The sequence below is a fragment of the Physeter macrocephalus genome, chromosome 11 (genome assembly GCF_002837175.3).
Source record: "Physeter macrocephalus isolate SW-GA chromosome 11, ASM283717v5, whole genome shotgun sequence".
Classification (NCBI taxonomy): Eukaryota; Metazoa; Chordata; class Mammalia; order Artiodactyla; family Physeteridae; genus Physeter; species Physeter macrocephalus.
The window spans coordinates 44,238,571-44,263,187 of NC_041224.1; the positions used below are offsets into that span (position 1 = coordinate 44,238,571).

Sequence of the window (24,617 nt, forward strand, 5' to 3'; positions counted from 1 at the left end):
GCGTCCGGAGCCTGTGCTCCACAATGGGAGAGGCCACAACAGTGAGAGGCCCGCGTACTGCAAAAAAAAAAAAAAACAAAAAACCAAATACTCCAAATGATTTTTATCCTGAGGGAACTTTGGAAAATACCTTGGGCAAGTTACCAAACCATTCTGGGTCTGTTTCTGCATCTGTAAAATGGAGGTAATAATGGTGAATACCTTACAGAGTTGGTTGCAGGACTGAGTAAAGTGATGTAGGTAAAAGGCTTAGACCAGGGCATAGTAAGTATTCAATGTTAACTATTATTATAACTGTTACTTCTCTTCTTTTTAAAAAATATTATTTAAGTACACCCATGTTCATAGCAGCTTTATTCACATAGCCAAAAGGTGGAAGCAACCCAAGAGTCCATCAACAGATGAATGGATAAACCAAATGTGGTACATGTATACAATGGAATATTATTCCATCTTAAAAAGGAAGGAAATTATGACACATGTTGCAAAATGGATGAATCTTGAGGACATTATGCCAAGTGAAAAAAGCCAGACACAAAAAGACAAATACTGTCGGATTCCACTTACATGAAGTACCAGGAGTAGTCAAATTCACAGAGACAGAAAGTAGAATGGTGGTTGCTAGGGGTTGGAGGGAGGGGAAATGGGGAGTTGTTGTTTAATGGGTATGGAGTTTTAATTTTGCAAGATGAGAAGTGTTCTGGAGATTGATTGTGCAACAATGTGAATGTACTTAACACTACTGAACTGTACATTTAAAAATGATGAAAACGGTAAATTTTTGTGTATTTTACCACAATTTAAAAAAATCATTTAAACAAGGGATTGTAGCTTAACACTTGAAAAGGCCAATCTAGATTTCTAGATTTTTTTCTCCAAAGCAGTGTTCTGTGATCTGACTGCACATTGGAATTACCTGAGGATCTTGTAAAACAACAACAAATACTAATGCCTGGGCCCTCCCCAAACTAATTAAATCAGACTATCTGAGGGTAGGACCCGGGCATGGGTGTTCTTTTACGAGATCTCCAGGTGACTCTAAAGTGCAACCAGGGCTGAGAACCACTGTTCTAGGGAACAAGGATCCCTTTGGCTCAGACCAATAGGAGAAAGCATTCTTTAAGGCATACTCCCACTTGGTCTCTGGGCCAGCCTTTTCAGACTTCCCTTTCCACTTGCAGTAAGCAACCTGCCCACATGGAGGCACTGCTCTGCCTTTTGGAAGCTTCTGAAGCAGGGCTGTTGCCCTGGTAGCTGCTTTCCAAATATTTCCTCAAAGCCAGGTTTCTGTAGTGGGTGAACCCCTGCTCAACCCAACCGGGCACCTCTACCAGGTCCATCAAACTCCTAACAAAAACAATCTTTAAAGCCCTAAATAGGCACAACTGCTTTCTGGTAATCGTTCTTGTAGAGTGGATCAGAAAAGCTGCATTGAGGTTAAATATTACTGCAAGAAAAATGCGATAGCCCAGCGGTTCTCAAAGTGTGGTCCCTGGCCCAGTGGCATTAGCATTGCCTGGGAATTGTTCAAAATGCAAGTTCTTATGCCTCACGCCACCTACTGAATCAGAAACTCTGGGGGTGGGATCTAAACAGAGGGCTCATTAAGACACAGATTGCTAGGTCCCACCTCCAGAATCTTTGATTCAGGAGGTCTGGGTGGGATGAGAATTTTCATTTCTAGCAAGTTCCCAGGCAATGTTGGTCCACACTTTGGGACCACACTTTGAGAACCCCTGTCTGAGTTGATAGGAGAGGTGGGTAAAATCTTCAATTTTCTGTTTCTTTTGTCTTTTAAAAGGGCGGTTCAGAGAGATGCTTCATGTGACTCACAGTGAAATAAATGCAAATTAAAACGACAATTCGCGATCCTTTTCCACTGCCCGTATTAGAAAAGATCAACTTTGCCAATACCCAGCACTGGGGAGGGTGTGGGTACCAGGCCTGCTGGTCCATCCACTGATGTGGGAGTGGGCACTGGAATAGCCTTCAGAAGGCAATGTGGTAACATTTATTAATGCTTTTAAAAGGACAAACCTTTGGTCCTGCAATTCCACTTTGGGGGACTTTATACTGCAGATGTGTGCGAAGATTATATGTGCAAAAATGTTTCCTGCAGCGCTGTTTGTAGCAGCAAAGGATTGGAAATAACCTAAATTTCCACCAGTAAGAGGACTAGTTAAATTGCTGTGAAAAAGAACGACGTAGAGTCCAGTCTGCTGATGTGGAATGACCCTGATCCAGCTTACTGAGGGACCAAAACGAGAGCGTGTACTGTGTGTACTTGTGTTTTTAAAGGGATTATATGTGTACACATATCTGATTGAATATTTGCTGAAAAACTATAGCAGTTATTATTATTATTATTTTTTTTTTTGAAGAGGAGAACCAGGGGCTAGGATGGGAAGAAGACATAGTTTGACTCATTGCTATAGATTTTTGCACCATCTGAATGTTTTTCCTGTGTATATACATTACTTTTTCAATAAAAATCCAGGCAGTTAAAAAATCTAGTGAAAATGAAGAATAATTTCTTAAAAAGATGTTTAAATCTCCTTAGACCAGTTTCAACTATGCTAAATACACCCCTCATGCTGGGGCAGTGATGTGTGCAGCTTGTGATGGGGACATTATTTGCCTGTATAAGAAATGGTACTAAGGGACTTATTGTCAATTGTTTCTACCACCATTTCCTTGGGATTCTGCCTAATTTTTTCATCCCTTGGCTAATTATTTGTATCCTTAAGTTTTGTTCAACCATTGAATGAGCCTCTCTATTAGACTATAAACGCCATCAAGCAAAGATATTCCTGGTGTTGTTCACCACTGTATCTGTGGGGCCAGGCACTCAGAGGGCACTCAGTCAGTATCATCTAAACGAATGGGAAGGAGGCACTACGTTCCAGGCCCTGTGCTACGCCCTGTGAGTGAGTGGGAGCCCCGGCCTTTGGACCCATGTCTGACCCCATAGCCCAAGTCCTTTGTCTTGTATCCCAAATCTACATAAGTAATTGCACGGCCAGGATTTATTTTTCAATTGTGAAAAGTCTTACTTTTTCACCATCTGATGCCTTTTGGACCTACCTTTCTTTATCCAGGTTTGAGACTAATTATTTTAGACCTAGAGGAGATGTTTGGATGTCACTGGCGCAGTTATAAAACTTGGATTTTGTGACTCGGATTTGCTACACTACAGAGGACCAATTACAGCTAATCGTGTAGGCACTTTGGGAGCCTCAGTTTAATTAAATTCAAGCACTTCTGAGCTGGATAAAAGGCCAGGTCTACATAATCCTAGACAAGCTGTTTTGTGAAGAGCTGCCATCTCTCCCAGGCAAGGGAAAGGCAAGGACATGGTGTCTGCCCAGCTCCAGGATCAGCCTGCTGGTAGATGCAGGGTCCTCCCGGGATCTCCACCTGATGTCAGTTACCAAACACCCTCAGTGTCTGGGAACCCCTCCCTGGGCTCTTTTATTAAGAGCTGCAGCTACCTGTTTTTTTAATACTAGGAGGATTTTAATGAGGTTCTATGTATTTAATCCTTAAAGGATTAGCGCCAATAACAAGATTTAGGTATATAATCTTTTTTTTTAATGTTTCTATAGCCCACTTTAAAAAAATTTTAATCATATTTAAGTGTACAGTTCAGTGGCACTAAGTACATTCACATTGTTGTGCAGCTCTCACCATCATCCATCTCCCGAATTTTGCACCTTCCTAAACTGAAACTCTGTCCCCATTAAATAGTAACTCCCCATTCCCCCTCACCAACCCCGCCACCGACCCCGGCCCCTGGTATCTACCAATGTACTTTCAGACTCCATGAATTTGACTATTCTAGGTCCCTCGTATAAGTGGAATCAAACAGTATTTGTCTGTACCTAATGTATATTGGAATGCATTTTTAAGGTTAACTTAATATATGTCCTGCAAACAGATTGTACCTTTTTCTCCCCCCTGTGCTATACAGTAGGCCCTTATATAATCTTGCTGCAGCTTTTTAAGACGACGAAATAGGAGGCACTAACTTGGCCTTAGAGAGATGAGTACCACAGGCCTATGTTGGAAAAACAAACTGCCAAGGACAGGAGAGACCTTTTTCTTGTACCTTCCATCTATTTCAAAAGCCATTTCCCCCAAAATGGCACTATCATGACTCAGTCTGCTCAAATACAAGGACCCAGAGACGTGGTCTTCCTTGTGGATGGAGACTTTGAGTCATCTCTGTATCCTCCACGCCAGGCACATGGTGGGCGTGCCACTGATGGAGCTGGGTAAGAAGGAAGTTTGCATCGTGCAGCATGAAAGCACACAGTCTCAGCCAGCGTGATTGAGCAGGGGACGGGAAAGAAGAACTTAAATGTCCTTCCCACTAAATTTAATGCAAGAGAGTGGTCAGCTAACAACATGGCTCGCTGGCAGACTGTTGGGGGCCTAGCAGCCCCTAGCATTTTCATAGTGAAGGTGTGTGAGTCATTTCTTAGAGCTGTGGGCAAGCTGCTGCAAAGCTGACTCACTCGGGAAGAAAACAGCTGTAGAAATAAAGTGAGAGCCCTCTTTGCCCACCATATTAATTTGCCTTGTCTTTATCTCTGAAACAAACATTTTCACAAATGGGTGCTTTTGGCTTTGTTTCCCGGGGTACAGGATGCTGAAAACTGCCCTCTTCTGTCTGAAGGTTAAATATTCAGATCTCATCCTGAAAGCACAGACCTGTCAACGCTCCTCCACAGTCCTGCTCCCAATATTACTCCCCAACATTTCCCCTAAACTCTGGGCACCCTCTCAAAGCTCGATGACTCTCAGCAGATGGTCTTGTCAGATGTTTTACTAAGATGCTTGAGCTTCTGCAAATTCACTGCCTTCACTTCCCCATTCTCCCTCTCTCTTCACCCACCTCCCCTCCCTCCCCCCTTCCCACAGTGTACTTCTGCCATTATAACACTTGACTGTTGCAGAGGCAACACAGTTCCTGGTTGTCATCTGGAATCATGAATACGATTCAAAATGTAGTCTGCTTCACAGATGTAGAGAACAAACGTATGGACACTAAGGGGGGAAAGTGGCGGTTGGGGGGAGTGGTGGTGTGATGAATTGGGAGATTGGGATTGACATATCTACACTAATATGTATAAAATACATAGCTAATAAGAACCTGCTGTATAAAAAATAAATAAAAATAAAATTCAAAAAAAACACAAAATGGAGTCTGCATCAATTAAAATGGTAGACCTGAAAAGCTTACAGAAACATTTATGTTCATGATCTAATCAAATATCTTCAGCTAGATTGAGCAGTTACTTCTACTTCTAACAAAGTAGTAGTTTCTTAAGAATCACTGCCTGCCACTCTTTGTGGCAAAATGCCTTGGATCATGGGTGATCTCTACAGCATGCTGTATAGCAGGGTGACCATACACCTTAGTTTGCCTGAGAGAGTCCTGGAGTTTGTCTGTTATTCCGATGCAGTTATTAGTAAGGTCCTTTTTCACTCTCAAAGGTGACCCAGTTGGGTTGCTAAATTATATGGTGACCCCAGGTACAGGGTTTCCCTCCCGTCTAAGATGGAAATGCTGTTCCCTAAGCAAGGCAAAATTTTCTGATCTTACATTGAGGTTCCAAAAGACAGTTAAAAAAAAAATCCAGTATTAAACCCAATTGGACTTTAATAAGCTCCTCCTCCAAGCAATAGAAGATGATGCTGTGATTTCATGTACCTCTTCTCAACTTGATGTCTAATGTAAGAAAGCCAAATGTTTAGAAATAAGGGAAGAGCCCACTTCACTGTTTAACTCACAGGAAAAGGCAATTTAAATCGTTTGAGACCATTTTCAATGTCAAAATGTCCTAGGTTGGTGTTCGGTCATAAGTTCTTAGGAGGCTCATGATTCTAAGGGACTCAGTCACCTTATGGGGGCCAATGCAAGGTTATTATTTTTATTCCTTTCATCTGATATAGAAAAGACTTTTTAAAAATCTTAAATTTTTTCTCTACTCAAGATCAAACTCATAGACCCTTTGTCACTTGGCTCTTAACTTTCTGGTCATAAGACTTCAAGGTCAGTCTAGAAATGGAGGTCAGAATAACCACAACTGGATCATTCTGGTTTTTAGTTCGTTTCCTTGGCTGGTGGACTTGATCCTGCTCTACTTTGCTCTGAATATGAATACTGGACTGCTGGGATAAGGCATTTAGCCAAAGACAAAGATGGAGCAGAATATTTCCTGAATTTACTGGTCCCCTACAGCATCACTGACAACATTACTCATATTCCTAACACTGCCTAGGTTAGAAAATCAATTAAGTCAATTGTTCACTACCGCAGTGTTCCAATTAAAGATTAGGCTCTGTATGATAAATACACTTCAAAAAAATCTTCAAGGCTTCTATGCTTTCCTTCATTTTCAAGTGTTATTCATTGATCTCATCCAGAAGATAGGGTTATGGACCCCCGGTCTGTTCCAGCTAAGTATCGTATTTAAATAAGAAATTTAAAAGACTGATAAATTCTTCCCTTGTGGGTTCTACTAATCATCCTAGCAGTTTCACATTTTGTCTTTGGTCAGATCAGATAATGTCATGTAATTCATCAAAAGGGAAATCTTTAATATCTGCTGGTTAAAAAAAAAAATCTATGAACTATTCTGAGGCAAGTCATGAGGAATATTTTTAAAGAATGAAAATAATTTTTAGAAAGTTAAAATATAGCTAATAAACATGTACTACAATAAAAACAACTTGCCAGTACTGATTTTGAATATAGAAGCCAGTAACATTGAGCTGGAGTTGTGTGACCACCCCCCCTACCCCCAGCCTGGGCCCACCAGATTTGGCAAGGAGCCAGTACTGAAGGTTATGAAGCTGGAAAACAAGCACTGCACCCTTCAAAATAACCACCGGGGCCTTGCCCTCCCTGTAAAAAGAGTCGTAACTCAGACCAAGCTCAAAACAGAAATTTATGCTCAACGAGCACTGCTTCTCAAATTGGCCCTTATGACAGTTCACAGGCAGTCAACTGGTTGAAGCCGACATAGAGGTTAGGCCATTTAACTGTTCAAGTAAACTTTCACCTTTTCTCCTCTAAGTGGGCTCACAGAAAACACAAAGTAAGAGTGGAAGACTAATAAAGACAATAATCATTGGCATTTACTGGTATTTGCTGGGCCTCATGCTGTGTACTTTTATATTAATGCTAACTTCCCCAACTGTGGAATTCAAATTCCCATCTGTTGGACTCTAAAACACTGCCTTTTCCTTATGCAGGCATTTCCTGAGCAACTCTCTCTAAGTGATACGCTAGATGCAGGAGATTAACAAGAACATAATATAAAAATTTAATATTAAAATCTGGCCCCTGTCCTTAAAAAGGTTGCTGTTGGTAAATATTCTTTTTGGACAAGCCCAGCCAGTAAGTGCAGACTGATTGGGACTATTTCTCCCCCTTCCCTCGATGGTGAGCTGTTCTTCACTAGAATGGGAGCTTCAGAAAAGCAGGGACTTGAATTCCCACCTGTATTCTCATCACAGGGTCTGGCCTCATGAATGTCTGGTAGGATGTGAGATAAACAAAAACCAGAGCCCAAACCCAACAGGCCTGTTTCTGTGGCTCTGAGAAGCTCCTGTCTGCTCTTTTGCCTTAAACCTAAAATGTATCCAACTGGGAACTATTTCCTTACTCCTTAGAAGTATCAGCAGGATGCAGTCCCTTACATGGAAAGGCTATGTAGCCTGTTGTTCAAAAGCATGGACTCCAGGACTAGACTGCCTGGGATGGAAACCTGGATCACCCACTCATCAGTTTTCTGATCTGGAGCAAGTTACTCAACCTTTTTTTAAAAAAAATTTTTATTGGAGTATAGTTGATTTACAATGTTGTGTTAGTTTCAGATGTACAAAGCAAAGTGAATCAGTTATACATACACATATATCCACTCTTTTTTAGATTCTCTTTCCATCTAGGTCATTACAGAGTATTGACTAGAGTTCCCTGTGCTATACAGTACATGCAAGTTACTCAACCTTGCTGGGCCTCAGTTTCTGCATCTGTAAAAGGGGGATGACTGATTTAATACATCCTATAAAGTACTTAGAACAGTGCCTGGCACACAACAAGTGCTATGTAAGCGACAGCTACTAATAAAAACAGTAATGACCACTACCACCATAGTGGGGACAAATCTTTTTAATGCTCAACTATCTCCCTGCTCCCCTTTATTCTAATAAGCAATATCATAAATAGGAAATGAACACTACGACAGAGGTGGTACCGAGTTGAGGTTAAGAATCACGCAGTTTGAATGCTGGTCCTACCACTTACTGGTTGTGTGACCCCAGGCAAGGTACTTAACCTCCCTGAGCCTGGGAAGTGGGGAAACTAACGCCTACCTCCGAGGCATCAGGAGGATCAAGGGAAGTAATACCCGTGCATGCTCAGCACATGCCTGGCACTGTTAGTGTGAGATAAATGGTAACTGCTGTCATGCAGGATTTTCCTTAATGAATTTATGTTTCAAAGGCAGCACGAAGGATTCATGTGATTCTAAGTCACAAGAATGTAAGGTTATCCACTTAGGAAATTCTTCTGTTCAAGAGATCTATTTTCAAAAATTTCTAATCACATCAGCAAAGATGCCCAATAACAAGGGATTAGGGCTTACGTGGTTTAGAACAGAGTTAATTTGATAAGCGGGAAAAGGTCTTTTGCAATTTTCTCAGAAAGAGAGGTCTGGGGCGGGGGGAGACAGGAAAAGAAGAATGAGGGCTTCATGCTGATGCCCTCTTTAGTTTGCTCTGGTCAAGATCAGTTTCCAAAGGCCAGAAGAGTATCACAGTGATTGGAAGGCCTGCCATCTGCTCCAGAGTGACACGGTTTGCATAAGGACAGGTCATACAAACATAAGGCACACCTGTTTGAGACACGCTAGTCTGCACAACATCACCTTCCATCCACAAACTGTCATTTCGCACCCTTCCTCTCAGTCCTCATTCAGGCAACACCGACCTAGTGAGCATTTTCTACGGGCCAAGCAGGGTTCGAGGCCCTGGGGGGCTAGAACAGGAGCACAAAGACCCCGGGCACTTGTGGAGGGGAATTGGGGATGGGGAGACAGGAAATAAACATGTAAACAAATACAACATTTCACCAAACCATACGTGCCTTGAAGAATGTGAAGTGGGGGATTAGACAGAGAATGACTGGGGGCAAGGGGAGTCTTGGAAGGGTTCTCCAAGAAGGTGCCATCTTGGTTGAGTCCTGCAAGACAAGGTGAAACCTGGTGAGACAAAAGAAGGGCCCTCCACACAGAACTTGGGCAGACCTGAGGTCAGCAGGCCCCTCAGGCCAGTGCCTGGTGCCCACGTATGTTCTAGATGGGCTGTGCCATGTCCCAGGGATCAGGACCCCCTTCATGTCACATCCAGTTACCCCACACGGAAGAGGCTGACTTGATTGGGTCTATTAAAAGTGAAGGGAAGGAGGGACGACCCTGGTGGCACAGTGGTTAAGAATCTGCCTGACAATGCAGGGGACACAGGTTCGAGCCCTGGTCCGGGAAGATCCCACATGCCGCGGAGCAAATAAGCCTGTGTGCTACAACTACTGAGCCTGCGCTTTAGAGCCTGCGAGCCACAGTTATTGAAGCCCGCGCGCCTAGAGCCGACGCTCCGCAACAAGAGAAGCCACTGTAATGAGAAGCCTGCGCGCTGCAATGAAGAGTATCCCTCGCTCCCTGCAACTAGAGAAAAGCCCACGTGCAGCAACAAAGACCCAGCTCAGCCAAAAATAAATAAATAAATAAATTTCAAAAACAAAACAAAACAAATGGTATGGATATTTGACAAAAAAAAAAAGAAAAGGAGATTAGGACACAGAGACACAGACATGGACACACAGAGAGACAGCCATCTCTAAACCAAGGAGAGAAGCCTTTGCAAACCTGCCAACAGTTTGAACTTAGACTTCTAGACTCCAGAACTGTGAGAAAATACATTAATTTAAGCCACCCAGGCTATGGTATGTTGCTTTGGTAGCCCTAGCAAACTAAAACAGTTTACAGAGAGTCCATGTACCTTAGCATCACACACTGGAACAGTCACAGATGAGATGATAGGCTGTCTGGGACTTGCTCCAAAACAATCTTGGAAGGGGGATGCAGGAAAGGTGTGGTTTATGGATGAAATAAGATTGGCCAGAAGCTGAGTACTTGTTGAGGTTGAGTGATGGGTACAGAGGGGTTTATTCTGAGTTCATTTTACTATTCTCTCTACTTTTCTATACTTTGAACATTTCTGTAATAAAAAGGTAAAAGAAAAAAACTGAAGAGGAAACAAAGAATGTGTAAGACCTACATCTATGGCTCTCAGCCCGGTGGTGGTGGGGGGAACCTTATACTCCTGGGGGCTGGCCCCTGGCCTTGGTATCTTTCAGAAGTTCCCCAGGGGAATTCTAATGTTGATAACCACTGAACTAGAAGTTCTTTATGGGAGAAATAAAGGAAGACTTGAAGGGAAGTTCCACATTCCTGGATGAGGAAACACTATAACAACGAACTTTTCCAAGTTAATTTATACAATAAAATTTCTATTCAGAAATTGTGATACAGTGTGCTAGAGTTCACCAAAATCTACTTTCCCTCTCTGGGAACAACACACCTCCCCCACCCGACTGAAGTTAGACTTGACCATGTAATGTGCTTTGGCCAATAAATTGTGACCTCTACAGGTAATGCTCCAGATGGGGGCTGCTCCATGAGCCTGGGTGCTTAAGTGAGGATGGTGATGGGACATAGGGCACCCCCGGCCAAGCCAGGATGGATTTGTCATGTGAGGAAGACATAAATCTTTGTTTTTAAACCAGTGAGATTTGGGGGTTGTTTCCACAGCATAATCAAGTCCATCTTGACTGGTACAGAAACTCAACACAGAACTTGACAAAATAATTCTAAAGTTCAACTGAAAAAATAAACACACAGAGAGACAAAAGCATACGCTGAAGAAGCAATGGGTCAGGGTGAATCCTATCGGATATTAGGCCGTATCACAAAGCAACAGTAATTAAAAATGAATGATATTAGGTGTAGAAATAAAAGTCGACAAATATATTTATACTGGAGTATAGAAAGTCCATAAATAGGCAACTTAGTCAATACAGGACTAAGTGTGATGAAGATTTTTCAGTTCTAGCTTATTAACAGTTGAGCTGCCTCACTTTACCAGTGAAAAGTAACAAACATAGGCTTTGCTCCAACGTATCAGGCCACCTTTGTTGAAGGATTGCTCCTTATTCACCAGTCCAGGGAAACATTTATTAAAAACCCATCCTTTTATTTTTATTTTCTTAAATTGCAGTATAGTTGATGTATAATATTATATAAATTACAAATGTACGATATAGTGATTCACAATTCTTAAAGGTTATACTCCACTTATATTTATAAAATATTTGAAAATCTTCCATGTTGTACAATATATCCTTGTAGCTCTTTTTTTTTTTTTTTTTTTGGTTGTGCTTCACAGCCTGTGGGATCTTAGTTCCCCAGCCAGGGATTGAACCCTCGTCCTTGGGCTCCCGGACCACCAGGGAATTCCCCTTTATAGCTTATTTTCTACCTAAGGTATAAAATAAGAGGTTTCTACCTCTTAATCCCCTATATTGCCCCTCCCCCATTCCCTCTCCCCACTGGTAACCACCAGTTTGTTCTCTGTGTCTGTGAATCTGCTTCCTTTTTGTTATATTCACTAGTTTGTTGTGTTTTTTAGATTCCACATATAAGTGATATCATACACTACTTGTCTTTCTCTGTCTGACTTATTTCACTTAGCATAACGCCCTCCAAGTCCACCTGTGTTGTTGCTAACGGCAAAATTTCATTCTTTAAAAACCCACTCTTTTAAGCTAAAGTCATATCAATAGCACTTAAGGAAGCACTAACGCCTTCTTTAAGCTACCAAAGACGTTTTTGTTTGGATTTCAAGTGCCTTAAGTGGTCACATTTGTTGGACCTTACTAACCTATGGTTAAACAACGCAACTCAACAGTTAAAAGATGTACTGATAAACAAAAGAACTAAATAGCACAGCTAGAAAAATCATCCATATCTTTAGGGACCTGTCTTTCTGGAAAACTACAGGAATTTATTTCTAAAATTCTGATGAAACAAACGGTGACAACAAAAAAGGAAAGTTAAATTACTATGAAAGATGTGGGTGCTGAGCTCACCCTAGATGGACTCACTTCACCGCATGGATTTTCCTTTCTCAAATTCTGCTCGCCAGCCCAGACGTGCCACTCTCTTAAAAGGCAGCTGTAGGGCTGTTTACCAACCACAGCCCCCATCTCTCTATTTTTGAGCTCCAACCCCTCCTCACCTTGAGGACCCGGTTCAGATGCTTTTTCTGGGAGGACCCTTCCTTCCACGCGTGATTCCTTTGCCTACGGAGACAGGCTGGATTCTCCACCCTGCTGCTGCGCGCCCACCAGACGCTCTCAACTGGTGCACTCATCATACTGTATTGTAATTATTATTGATATTCCCATCTTCCCCTGCAGAACACGTCTTATTTATCTGGGCCACACAGAGCACTGCTAATCTCTCACTAGCATTAACGGATCTTCAAGTATTTGAATAAGTCGAACATTTCGTGAGTGGATACTACATGTTAGGCACTCAATTGCCTGCTAAGTCCTTAGTAACCCATATTTAATTGTAAAACTGTAACCCCCACTTTGCAGCTGAAGAACCTGGAACTGAGGTTAAGCGAATTCAAGGTAACACAGCTGACCAGTGGCAGGGCTGGGGTAGCCTCTCTGTGACCACGTCCCACACTGAGCCGACGCGCCTCTGCTCCTTTAGCCACCAGACTCCTTGACTTGTGTGCGAGTGCCCCCCAGTCTAGTCTCCTGTCTCTACAGCTCAGCACTCTGAGGGGCGGGGGCCTGGACTGCACAGGCCTAGCTCCTCTCCTAGGATTCCGGAGGCCGGGGCGGCAAGATTCAGGCTCTTATCTTGGCTCTTCCACTTACGGGCTCTCTCCCTGCCCGAATTACCTAAACTCTCTGTGCTTCAGTCTCTCCATCACAGTTTCACTCACCACCACAAGGGCTGCTGTGGAGATGGAAGGGATCACGTCCATGGGAAACGGCGGTACTGTGCTGGGCACACGTTAACTGTTCTCGCTGGCATTTCTTGTCTTGTTGGCACTTCGTGCTGTTAGGTAGCACTCCCGTCCCAGGCCCTGCGGCCAAGCCACACTTCCCCGTCCTCTACTTGTGCACCCGAATTTGTATATCCAGGTACAGGACCTTATAATTGTTCTCCATTGTTTTCATTTTTGTTAGATACTGCCTGTTTCTGCCTTTTGATCCAAACCTGTCTCTCACTTACTCACTACTCCCCAGGTGCCTGCGTTATGTGTAAATCTGGAGCTTCACCTGTATCTTCAAGCTACTGACCAAACTGTTGAACAGAAGGGAGGCTGTAAAATGGGTGTCTTTAGGTGGGAGTGCACAAGGAGGAGGAGTGGGAAGGGGAGCCCTCAGCCTGGCACAGAGCAGGTGCCCCCGCTCACGCTTCCTCACCCGTCCTCACATGCCACCAAGCGTGGAAAAAACCAGAGCAATATTACTGGAGGACAATCTGACAATATGTCCAGACGAGCATAAAAAATGCTGGCTCTGAAATTCTACTCCTGGAAATGTACTCCCAAGAAGACATTAAAGAGAAGAAAAAATTTCTATGCAAAAATATTTATGGCATCTTTATTTAAAATGCTGAAAAACTTTAAATAACCTAAATGGCTACAAAGAGGAATGGTTAAATAAACTATAACAGGGTAATCACAGCAATGTGGCTCTTTAAAAAGATTAAATATAATGACTATGCATCTTTATGTTAGTGAATATAAAGTTATTTAAATTAAGTTACCATAGATATACACACTATGACTGCATCGAAATAAAAACTGTGCACATAGATAAAAGAATGGGAGGATGAAGAAAGAGAAAATTAGTTACGGTGAGATTATAGATGTAATTTTCACTTGTTTCCCATGAAAACACCTTATAAGTGATGTGGTTATAAACACCACAAATGTTGGTACATACACAGACACATATTTTAAGTATTTATTATTTATGTGTGTTCAGTTAATCTGAAGGGAGAGTTAAATAAGATTTAAGAACGAGCGGTCCAGAACACAGAGCCTTACCTAACAAAGGACTTCGATGAAACGCAAGAAGCATTTGTCTAAATATGAGATCCAATTCCCGTCCTCAAGCAGCCTGAAACCCACTGAGTTGTTAATGTGCCAGACTCCCTTCCCACTAACATCCACATGCCTCATCACAACGCTGGCCTGCCAGTCGCAAGAGTCCTGAGGAATGAGCGTCAGGAGGGCATAGTGGTGAAGGGCATTAACTTACCAGCAGGGGGCGCTGTGCAAGACCTTCCCCTGTGAGCTTTAGTTTCTGCCTCTGAGATGGGCTGAGATAGGGGTTGTTCCAGTGCCCAGCTGAGAGGCTGATGTGAAGCATGGCTTCTCAAATGCCCAGTTACAATTGTGTGCCCCACCAGCTCTTGCAGATGGGCACAAATTCTAAACTTAGAAAAGTAAGGCAGAAGCAGAAGCAGCAGCACACTTGGAGTGGGAACAGAAATAAGGGGTTCTCCACTTGGCTGTGCCCCAAGCTTACCGTAGGTGAACATGCGTGGCGAGGTCAGTTCAATGTTGGGCAAGGCACCCAGGTGGTTCAGCACGGCACACCGATAGCCATTTTTCTGGGCATAGTCAACGAAGGTGCGGATGTACTGCTTCTCGCTGTGATTGGCAATTCCAGGGCAGATGACCATGGTAACATCGTCTATATGGTGAAGGAGGAGATTCCGAGATAGCCAATAAATAGTGACATGATAAATGGTCACAACTACACTTCATTGGCTTAGCCAACAGTAGGAGAGAATTTAATGTACATCTTGTCACTCATTTCTCTGGGAAAGAATATCTTTCCCTTCTAGCTGGAACTCTCTATATCAGTGCTTCTCAAATTATTTGTGGTGAAGGGTCAGTTTTTAAAAGTTCCAATCCATTATGGACAGATGCTTTTGAAAAATAAAATACAATCAAAATTAATTACTAGAAAAATGAAATGAAAAAATTCAAATCTCAATTTTTAAATTATTAGATTCAACGAATATAAAATTACCCTGTCAAATTCTTATACAAGTTTCCAAGCATTACTCTTAATTTCTATATGAAATTCTGTATGAATGAATGAATGAATGGAAAAATAAAAAGCAGTGTTTGCATAGACCTCTTTGATCCAGCAATTTTACTTTCAGGTATTTATCTTACAGATACACTGTACACACACAAAACAATATATCTACAGTATAGATTGTAATAGCAAAAGACTGAATATAACATAAATGTCCAGAAATAGGGGTCTGCTTAACTAAATTTTTGCATATCCAAATGATGAAATATTATGTAGCCCTTAAAAATAATGAGACATCTTTACATACACTGATATGGCAAGCTCTCTAATATGTATTAAGTGGAAAAAGCAAGGTGCAGAAAAGGGTTATGATATGGTACTATTTGTTGGGGGGAAAAGACATCTATGTTTATAAACGCATCCACTAGCTCTGGAATCATACACAAGAATCCTAACAGTGGGTACCACTGTTAGGGTGGGAGAGAGACTTACACTTTTACTGTATATCCTTTAGTACCTTTTGAATATTCTATCATGAGCATGAACTACCTACTTTAAAATATGAATATGTGTTTTTCTTTAAAAGAAAAGTGGTGTTTGGGTTATTAAATCTAATCATAAATTTTCCTTCCGAAAGTTAAGATAAAAACAATTTTAAAATTCTTATGCAATATGCATAAAGAACCTTAAAATTTTTTATAAACCTTGACCTTGTAATTCCAATTCTCGGAATCTTGCCTTAAATTTTATGCGAGGATTATTTGAGAGCAAAAAATTATAAGCGAGCTAAATGCCCCAAAACAGAACGACTAAATTATAGTATGACCACATTGGAGACTATTAAGCAGTTGTTAGACTTTTGTTATTGAAGACTTTTAGACTTTTAACGATATGGGGAAATATTTATATTATAATTTATAATATAATGTGCAGTAATTTAAATTTTAGAAAAACTTTGCATAGAACTGAAGGTAAATGGAACAAAACGTTAACAGTGGTATGCTGGGTGTGGGATTACAGATGATTCTTTTCTTTTTTAAAAATGTTTCTGGGGGCTTCCCTGGTGGCGCAGTGGTTGCGCGTCCGCCTGCCGATGCAGGGGAGCCGGGTTCGCGCCCCGGTCTGGGAGGATCCCGCGTGCCGCGGAGCGGCTGGGCCCGTGAGCCGTGGCCGCTGGGCCTGCGCGTCCGGAGCCTGTGCTCCGCAACGGGAGAGGCCGCAGCGGGGGGAGGCCCGCATACCACAAAAAAAAAAAAAAAAAAAATGTTTCTACATTTTCTATGAGTCAGTATTTATTACTTTTGTTGTCAGGAAGAAATCATTAAAAAGGAAAAACGGCTGCTTTTCTTAGAGAATTTCTTGGAAGCATTTCTGCCTTCCAGAACCACCTTCATCAATCCTTTCTGGGCACAAGGGTGATAGAAAGACACAGACAATCACAAACAAGAATCAGTTTCGTCCTTTTCAACTTTCCACCTCAGTCCTAGAAGAGCAGGTTAAATTAAATTGCTTAAATTTTGTGCTTTAATAGTAGAAGAAGTCAGAGCATTAGAAGCAAGGGAAAAAATATTTAACTTTTTTTACATGGTAGAGAAATAAATATTTGAAAGATCAGCTACAAGGCTTAGAAACACAATGTGAACTCCTAATCTATTCATTTATTCATTCCTTCTGTGACTGTTTATTCGACTCTGGGGATTCCTACATTCTAGCAGACAGATGATAAACAACTACGCAAGTAAGCTCAGAGAGTGGCAGGTACCATGAAGAACTAGAGCAGGAAGGTGTGATGGATTTCCTGGGAAGGAAACACTAGTTAGAGGAGTCAGGGACCATCCCTCTGAGGTGACATCGGGGCTGAGAGCTAAATGACAAAGAGGCAGCCGTGTGAAGGTCTGGGACAAGCATTCCAGACAGAGGGAGCATAAGCTTAGTTGTCACTAGCTACTCAGAGGTTCTAAGTGCTTTAAATAACTGAGAGCTATATTACATTTACTGGAATTTACCCCTAAATATTGACTGAGCTCCTGTAAAAAACTAGGTGCCTTTGAATACCACAGAACTCAAAAGACATGTCCTCTTCCAGTAGGAACAGCATTCAAAGGATGCAGCCATCTAACTCCACTTCCTCAGAAGTCCTCATTGTGAAGCTTTTTATGAATGTTTATTGTGCAGTCTGCACAGAGCAATGAGAGTTTTATCGTCAGTAGAAACTGTGGTTGTTTCTGATATATAGGTGTCCCAGACCTCTGGAAACCTAAGCAGAGGGTATATGAGAGCCTTTGTTATCTGCTGTCGTCCAACAAACAAGACCAGCTACACTGCATCGCTAAGCTTCAGTTTCCTCATCAGTAAAGTAGGGATAATAAGGCACTGACTTCTTGGGGTTGTTCTGAGGATTAAATGAGATAATAGCATACATAAAGCACTTAGAATAGTCCAGCTTCTGTTGCTGTCATCAAACCAGAGGCCTGGTCCTGGGCTCCAAGTTCTTATACCAAGCTTTTCTATTTCACAAGAGGACTAAAAAACTGTATTCAACAATGCTTTCTGAAGAGCCCTACAGGGCGTCCGGCAAGCACACGCTGGAGCCAGTCCTTGCCGGTTGCTCCTAAGTGATGCACCTCAGCAGACTTCCTACAGGACCCTGGATGCGATGGTAAGTATCAATGGCTCGAGCATTTATATCGAGGCTCCCTCACAGACTAGTTCCCCTTCCCTGAGTGATGGCCCAATCATATGACTTAAACTAGCTTACCTCCCACACAGTGCTCAGCCAAGGGCTCGAAGAGGTCAAAGGTCGAAGTGGCTCCGTCAGACATGGTGATGAACTTCCGGTGCCCATACGGGTGTGGTGACCTCACCCTTCCCATCTTCCCATACAAGGCTGTTTGGATGTGTCCACTTTTCCCCCAGATCAAAGGTGGAATATATCTAAGAAAGAAGGAGAGAAGAGGTCAATTTTCCCACACTCCTTGAATAATGCTCTAAAAAACTTTGGAGCAAGAGCTTTTCAACCTCTTTTTTTTTTCCTGACAAATTCTGTACACTAAGCACAAATACGAGATTTTTTAAACCTTATATCCATGCCATGATTTATCTCCTTTCCCCATTTATGCATCAGATTAGCTTTAGAAATCAACCAGGACATGCTTATATAGACAGGATTTCAAAATTAAGGTGTTAATTAATTCAACAGGGGTTATTTCCATAATGTAGAATGGAAAGAAAGCAACTAATACATTTTGAACACATGTTACTTGACAGGGTTAGCCTCATTATCAAATGAGCTAATGTATATAAAATAGCTAGCACGGCACCTATGCACACTAAATGCTCACTTCTTTGCCTTCCCCCAATAAGTCAGGCCACAGCTGCAGGGGTTACCCCATGAACCAAACCTGCTGCCTTGTTAAACTGGGAAGGGCTGTAAAGCCTCCTAAGAGTCTGTTGAGTGCCTTGTGCATGTATGTGTGTGTGTGTGTGTGTGTGTGTGTGTTGGGGGGGCACACTGTATGCTCTGGAGAATGTGCTAGAAGGGAAGAGCAATATAAATATTTGTTGGATTAATGAAGGATAAAGTCTTGTTAGCATAAGCAAGGCATGATACCACCCTAACAACTGTCCTTCGTGAAAACACAGTGACTCTGGTCCTTGGTAGGAAGTGCAAAAATCACAAACTAGTTAATCACTGGGAAAAAAAGGTGTTCCAAGTTACGATTAAGAAATGATTATAGTTCACAACCACAGGGCAAGATGATCCCATTTACTGAAACTGCTATTTGTTTCTCTTCTTCAGCTTTGAGCCCAAGCTTGATGCATGAGCAGGATTTGTGTTCTGTATTAAACTAGAGACATATAATATAAAATGGTAATGACATCAATCCTTCACCTCTGTAGTGTATCACAGTGGTGAACATTTTATTAAGAATTTACCTTAACCTGCTTGCCAATTCGTACCTATCATTTCTATCAGACCAGATGATCCCAGACCCTCTTCTTAAATTAAACCAGATTTACTCTCTGTTTTTGGCAATTCATTAAATCTACACAAATTTAAGAGAAGGGAAGTCATCACCTTAAGCAAGCCAGTTCCCAGATAAGCTTCCTCTCTGGGGTCAGGGAGGAGAAAGAAGAGTATTTTTAAGACCTAAGGACATGAAACCACTTGCCAGCATCAACCACAGGTGCAAATCTCAGCGCAGAGGCCACGGCCTTTAGAAAGCAGGCAAAGGCATTTTTAAGAGATAAGTGGATTATGACAGTAACAAAAAGCAAGCTTATAAAATAATGTCAATTGCACAGCTGAATACTATACAAGATTTAGATAACCGAATTTATAAAGGGTTTCAGACTACCAAGTTGGACAATAAACTGTGCATAGGGGGAGGGGAGTGGTCCAAGAAACCAAACTTCTGATTGTTCCTGGAGGAAAAGTTCGGAGAAAATTTTGTTTACAATATAAATTAAAAACAGAAATGTGCTGAGGTTAAAAATGTCAGAAGAATGGGTTAAATTTCATCTTCTTATCCTCTGATCTCATTTAGAATATAATATAATCATAGAAAAGATGACAAAAGCATAAAATTTCCTTTTGGCTAGTCAGATTTCCTGCATAATCATGACACAGGTGATCAATCCGGATGTCATGCTCCAGATTCAAGGTCCTGTCACCACCTCTGAATCTTGGCAATTGCCCCCCAAGTGGCCTCTCAGCCTCTAGTCTTGTTCCCATCGACTCTGGCATCCCCCCACCAGTGGAGGGATAACTAACACACAAACCTGGCCACGGTCCTCCATTGCTTGAGTCCTAGTAGCTCGGCTTAGGAGGTGCCACCTTGGTGCCTGCTTACCTCTTTTGCTTAAGTTCCAAAACACCTGAACCACCGTCCACTCAAGAGTCACTTCCAATCAGGTCTTTTGGGGAGCTCCCTGCCTCTGTGCCCCCTGGCAAAGCACCCTGCACACCCTAGCACCCACGAGGCTTGATTAAAATACACCTTTTTCAAGCACACTCCTCCCTGCCACCTGCAGGGCCTGGGCTCATTCTCCTTTGTGTCTATCCTCAGCGCACTCGAAACACACAAAGCACGTAGGGAGGACTTGAGGATGAACAGAATACAGACCCACTTAGTAAATCTGAAAAGACAAAGATATGCTTAAAAAATCGTATGCGTCAGGATGATGTGAACTTGGCTGTGGCATGATTGGTGTTTGGCTGTTGTTCTCCTTCCAGGCTACTCAGCACCATTCTCAGACTGGGCTGGGATGAAATTCTCAAGCTGTTCCTGTGTGCGTGCATGCGTGCGTGCATAGTGTGTGGACAGGCGACTGCCTGGGACTTTCTCAGTTCAGGGTAAGGTCAGTTGTGCACAGTGGAAGTTTCACTGTCTATAATTTTATGACAATACCACCTACTGATAAAACAGTGTTTCTCCCGTTGCAGAGCACAGGCTCCGGACGCGCAGGCTCAGCGGCCATGGCTCACGGGCCCAGCCGCGCCGCGGCATGCGGGATCTTCCCGGACCGGGGCACGAACCCGCGTCCCCTGCATCGGCAGGCGGACTCTCAACCACTGCGCCACGAGGGAAGCCCGGCAGGCGGATTCTTAACCACTGCGCCACCAGGGAAGTCCCTGGAAACATTTAAGAGATGTTGCTGAAATGGTACATGGAGGAATATGTTTTACTCTAACTACCTATGGGGTAGTTTGTCTGAAAATATAGCCGCCAAACAATTCCACCTATTTCTGCCCCCACAAGCCATTCTTCCCATCAGGAGCTAGATTCCTCCCCACCCACCCCACCCCACCCCACCCCACCCCCGTGAATCTAGGCTGGCCTGTGACTTGTCTGGTCTGGTAGGACGTGGTGGGAGGCCTGCTGTGCAGATCTGGGCCTGGCCCTTCAGAAGCCTGGCAGCTTCTGCTTGTATAATACCTCCTTGGAAGTCTGGTGCTATGTTATAAAGAAGCCAGGCCTTGATTACCCAATGATGAGGGAAATACGGAGGGGGGCTAGAGAGTGAGAAATAAAACCAAGAACTGTGTGCATTTTAAATTTTATAGTACCACCGAACTGCCTCCCAAAAGAGAGGGACCAATTTACATTCCTACCAATTGTGTATGAAAGTACCTGTCTTCCTCACCCTCATCAATAATTGGTGTTTTGGCTACTTTGATAGGCAAAAAATGGGTATTATATTTCAATTTGTGTTTTTTAAGGTTGATCCAATCTATGGAAGAAAAAAAGTTTCTTACTTGAATTTGCATTTCCTTGATTCATGTGTTTATTATCAATTTGTACTTCTTTTCTGTGAATTGTCTGTTCATATCCTTTGTCCATTTTTCTATTATAGTTTTCTTTTTCCTTTTTTATTTTTATCACTCCTACATTAAGTCATTATATATTCTATTTTGCAAAGGTTTTCTCCAGTCTATTGTATATTTTAATTTTATTTTTCATCTTATATAGCTTTTTATATTTTGTGGTTAAATTTGTTAATTTTTTCTGTTAAAACCTTTGTGTTTTGCATTTTGCTTTAAAAGGGGCTATTCCAACACCCAATTATAAATATATTCACCAATATTTCCTTCTATTATTCCTATAGTTTTAAAAAATGTATTACCCTGAAGCCCACTTATTTTTGAAAATGATGCGAAGTAAAGATCTAATTCATTTTTAATCTAATTCAATTAGTTAGCTAATTGTCCTTACACCATAAATGGCCCATCCTTTCCCTACTGATTTCAACGGTCATTTTAAATATATACCAAGTTCTCAATTGAATATTTGGATTTGTTTCTGCATTTTCTATTCTGGTTCATCGATTTCTTTGTCTATTCTTGTGCCAATATGGTACCACTTTAATTAATATAGCTTTATGGAATACTTTGAAAGTTAATAGTGCAGGCCTACTTCACTCTACTTTTTCAAAATTTTCTTGGCAGACTTTTGGCATTTTAGTTTCCAGATGAACAATAGGATTAGCTTGTTCTATGAAAAATTTGGGATTTTTAAATTGGAACACACCAAACATATACTACTTTGGGAAGAATTGACATCTTTACAGTTTCGACTTGTCCCATTCAAAAACATGGTGTGACGGGCTTCCCTGGTGGTCCAGTGGTTAAGACTCCACGCTTCCAATGTAGGGTTTGATCCCTGGTTGGAGAACCAAGATCCCACATGCCACGCAGCACGGCCAAAAGATAAAAAAACAAGCATGGTGTATCTCTCCATTATTCAGGTATTTATGTCCTATAGTAAAACTTTATGTCTTGCTTCACGTTTCAATACTCATTTTTTACTACAGTAATGTGCATGCATTTCTACATTTTAAAAAGCTATTCTTAGAGTTAGCATCTGGGAATGTTTTACTCCTAACTCCCAGAAAGCAGAAGTGATGTCTTCTACTTCTTTACTTATCTAGATGGTATTTTGTCCAATGTCATGCTGTGGTCAGTGGTTAATGAATCCTGTTACTAAGAAAGAAGCCAGAAGATCACAACAAAATCTAGAGGCCAGCATGTCTTTATCTTCTGAACCTACTTATAATCAACATCTGGCTATGCTAACGGAATTGCCCAAAGGGAAAGACCACAAGGGAAAATCTGGACCTCCCTCCCTCCCACATCCCTCCAGACATGCGTGCGCGCGCGCGCGCACACACACACACACACACGCACACACACACACACACACGATGTCTTTGGGTAGATGGAGTTCACAGGAGCAAGGACAGATGGTTGCTGGGCTGTTTGGAAAAAAAGCCGACTAATGCTCATCTTTGCCCTGAATCTGTGGGTGACCAATTCTTCCTTACGGGACTTGGGTCCCTTGGTTGTAGATCAAACCACTTTATAGCTATGGGACCCAGACTTAGCCGTTATTCCCTTTGATCCTCTCCAGTACCTCTCTACCAAATCAGCCCAAGGCCTGGCACACAGTAGGTGTTAGGATATGTTGCCGCCGACTCCCGGCAAGTCCTTCCCAGTGAACCAAATGCCCATCAGCCGCAACTCCTTGGCATTTTAAATTTGTATCAAACAGGCTGCTTTGGTTAAAGCAACACAACCCAACTCCGACTAACTTAACTAACTTAACTCCTCTTATATTACAGGGATGCTGGGGTGCTCACCAAATGGACACGAGTCTGGAGAACCAGGCTTGAAGAGCACAGGATCCAGGAAGGAAAGCAGGGGGCTGCTCTAGCGATGTGCTCTTTACACAGCAGCATCACTGCCCCCCACCCACCTGGAAAGAGTCAATATCCCAGGAGTGAGGTGTCTAGAAGCAGGGAATTTCAGAGTGGGTGGGCAGGGAACCTTGATTTACTACCTACATGCAATGGGAGAGAGGAACTTACCCAAAAGGAAATTTGTGTGGCCCTGGAGAGGAAGAATGGATGCTGGGCAGCAGAAAAGTGACAAATGTCCCCTACAAGGTTTTTAGCTGGACATGTCTTTGGTTCAAGAGGCTTTTTCAGTGCCCCTGACACTCCACAGCCCCCATCAAATCACAGTATTCCCTCTACTTCTTCCAAAGTCTCCTCCTTCTTTCTGTCCCTGTTCCCTGAAACCTGGCCCCAACTCTTAGTATTTCACATCGTTCTCAAATGTATCTATTGATACTTTAAAGCCTCTTCAGAAAAGCTTCACCTATAACACAACATAGATCAGAAATAGGCAACCTACTTGCTCAAGCATTTGTTTTTTTTTCTCACACACCCATCTTTCTAAAAGCTAATTTCATAAAAAAAAAAAAAAAAGAGTTTGTGTTATTTTCTTTAAAGGCGACATCTAGCAAAGTAGAGTTTTTATGACTCCTGGTCAATGATCTTTACTGGTCTTAGAGTAAAATAGTACATTTTACGCAGCCCATCATTTTGGCCCCTCTATCTTTTTGAGTTAAAATTCACATAACATGGAATTAACCATCTTAAAGTATACAATTCAGTGGCATTTAGTACATTAACAACATTGTGCAATCATTACCTTTACCTAGTTTCAGAACATTTCATCACTCCACAAGGAAACCCTATATGCATTAAGCAATCACTCCCCATTATCCCCTTCCCCCAGCCCCGGGCAACCATTCATCTGCTTTCTGTCTCTATGGATTTACATATTCGGGATATTTCACGTAAATGGAATCATACAACGTGTGACTCTTTGTCTTGTGATTTTTCACCTACATTACGTTTTCAAGGTTAATTCATGTTGTAGCCTGTGTCAGTACTTCATTCCTTTTTATTTCATTTCATGGATATACCACATTTTGTTTACCCATTCATTTGTTGATGGACACTTGGATTGCTTCCACCTTGTGGCTATTATGAAGAGTGCTGATATGAATGCTTGTGTACCAGTTTTTGATTGAATACCTGTTTCTAGTTCTTTTGGGTA

General features: G+C 42.1%; 1 protein-coding gene across 4 annotated transcripts in view; it reads right to left on the reverse strand.

Annotated features, from left to right (window-relative positions):
* The window catches only part of ABHD2 (abhydrolase domain containing 2, acylglycerol lipase), a 106,762-nt gene that overhangs the window by 28,160 nt on the left and 53,985 nt on the right, over positions 1–24,617 (reverse strand). For 2 of the 4 annotated variants that reach the window (XM_028495825.2, XM_028495826.2), the window contains 3 exons: positions 17,970–18,145; positions 14,690–14,857; positions 9,158–9,253 (listed from right to left, as the gene is read on the reverse strand). In XM_028495825.2, the coding sequence (XP_028351626.1) occupies positions 9,158–9,253; positions 14,690–14,857; positions 17,970–18,145 (440 nt within the window). The remainder of the gene's footprint in view (positions 1–9,157; positions 9,254–14,689; positions 14,858–17,969; positions 18,146–24,617) is intronic. The other 2 variants (XM_007120441.3, XM_055087940.1) reach the window with 1 other exon arrangement.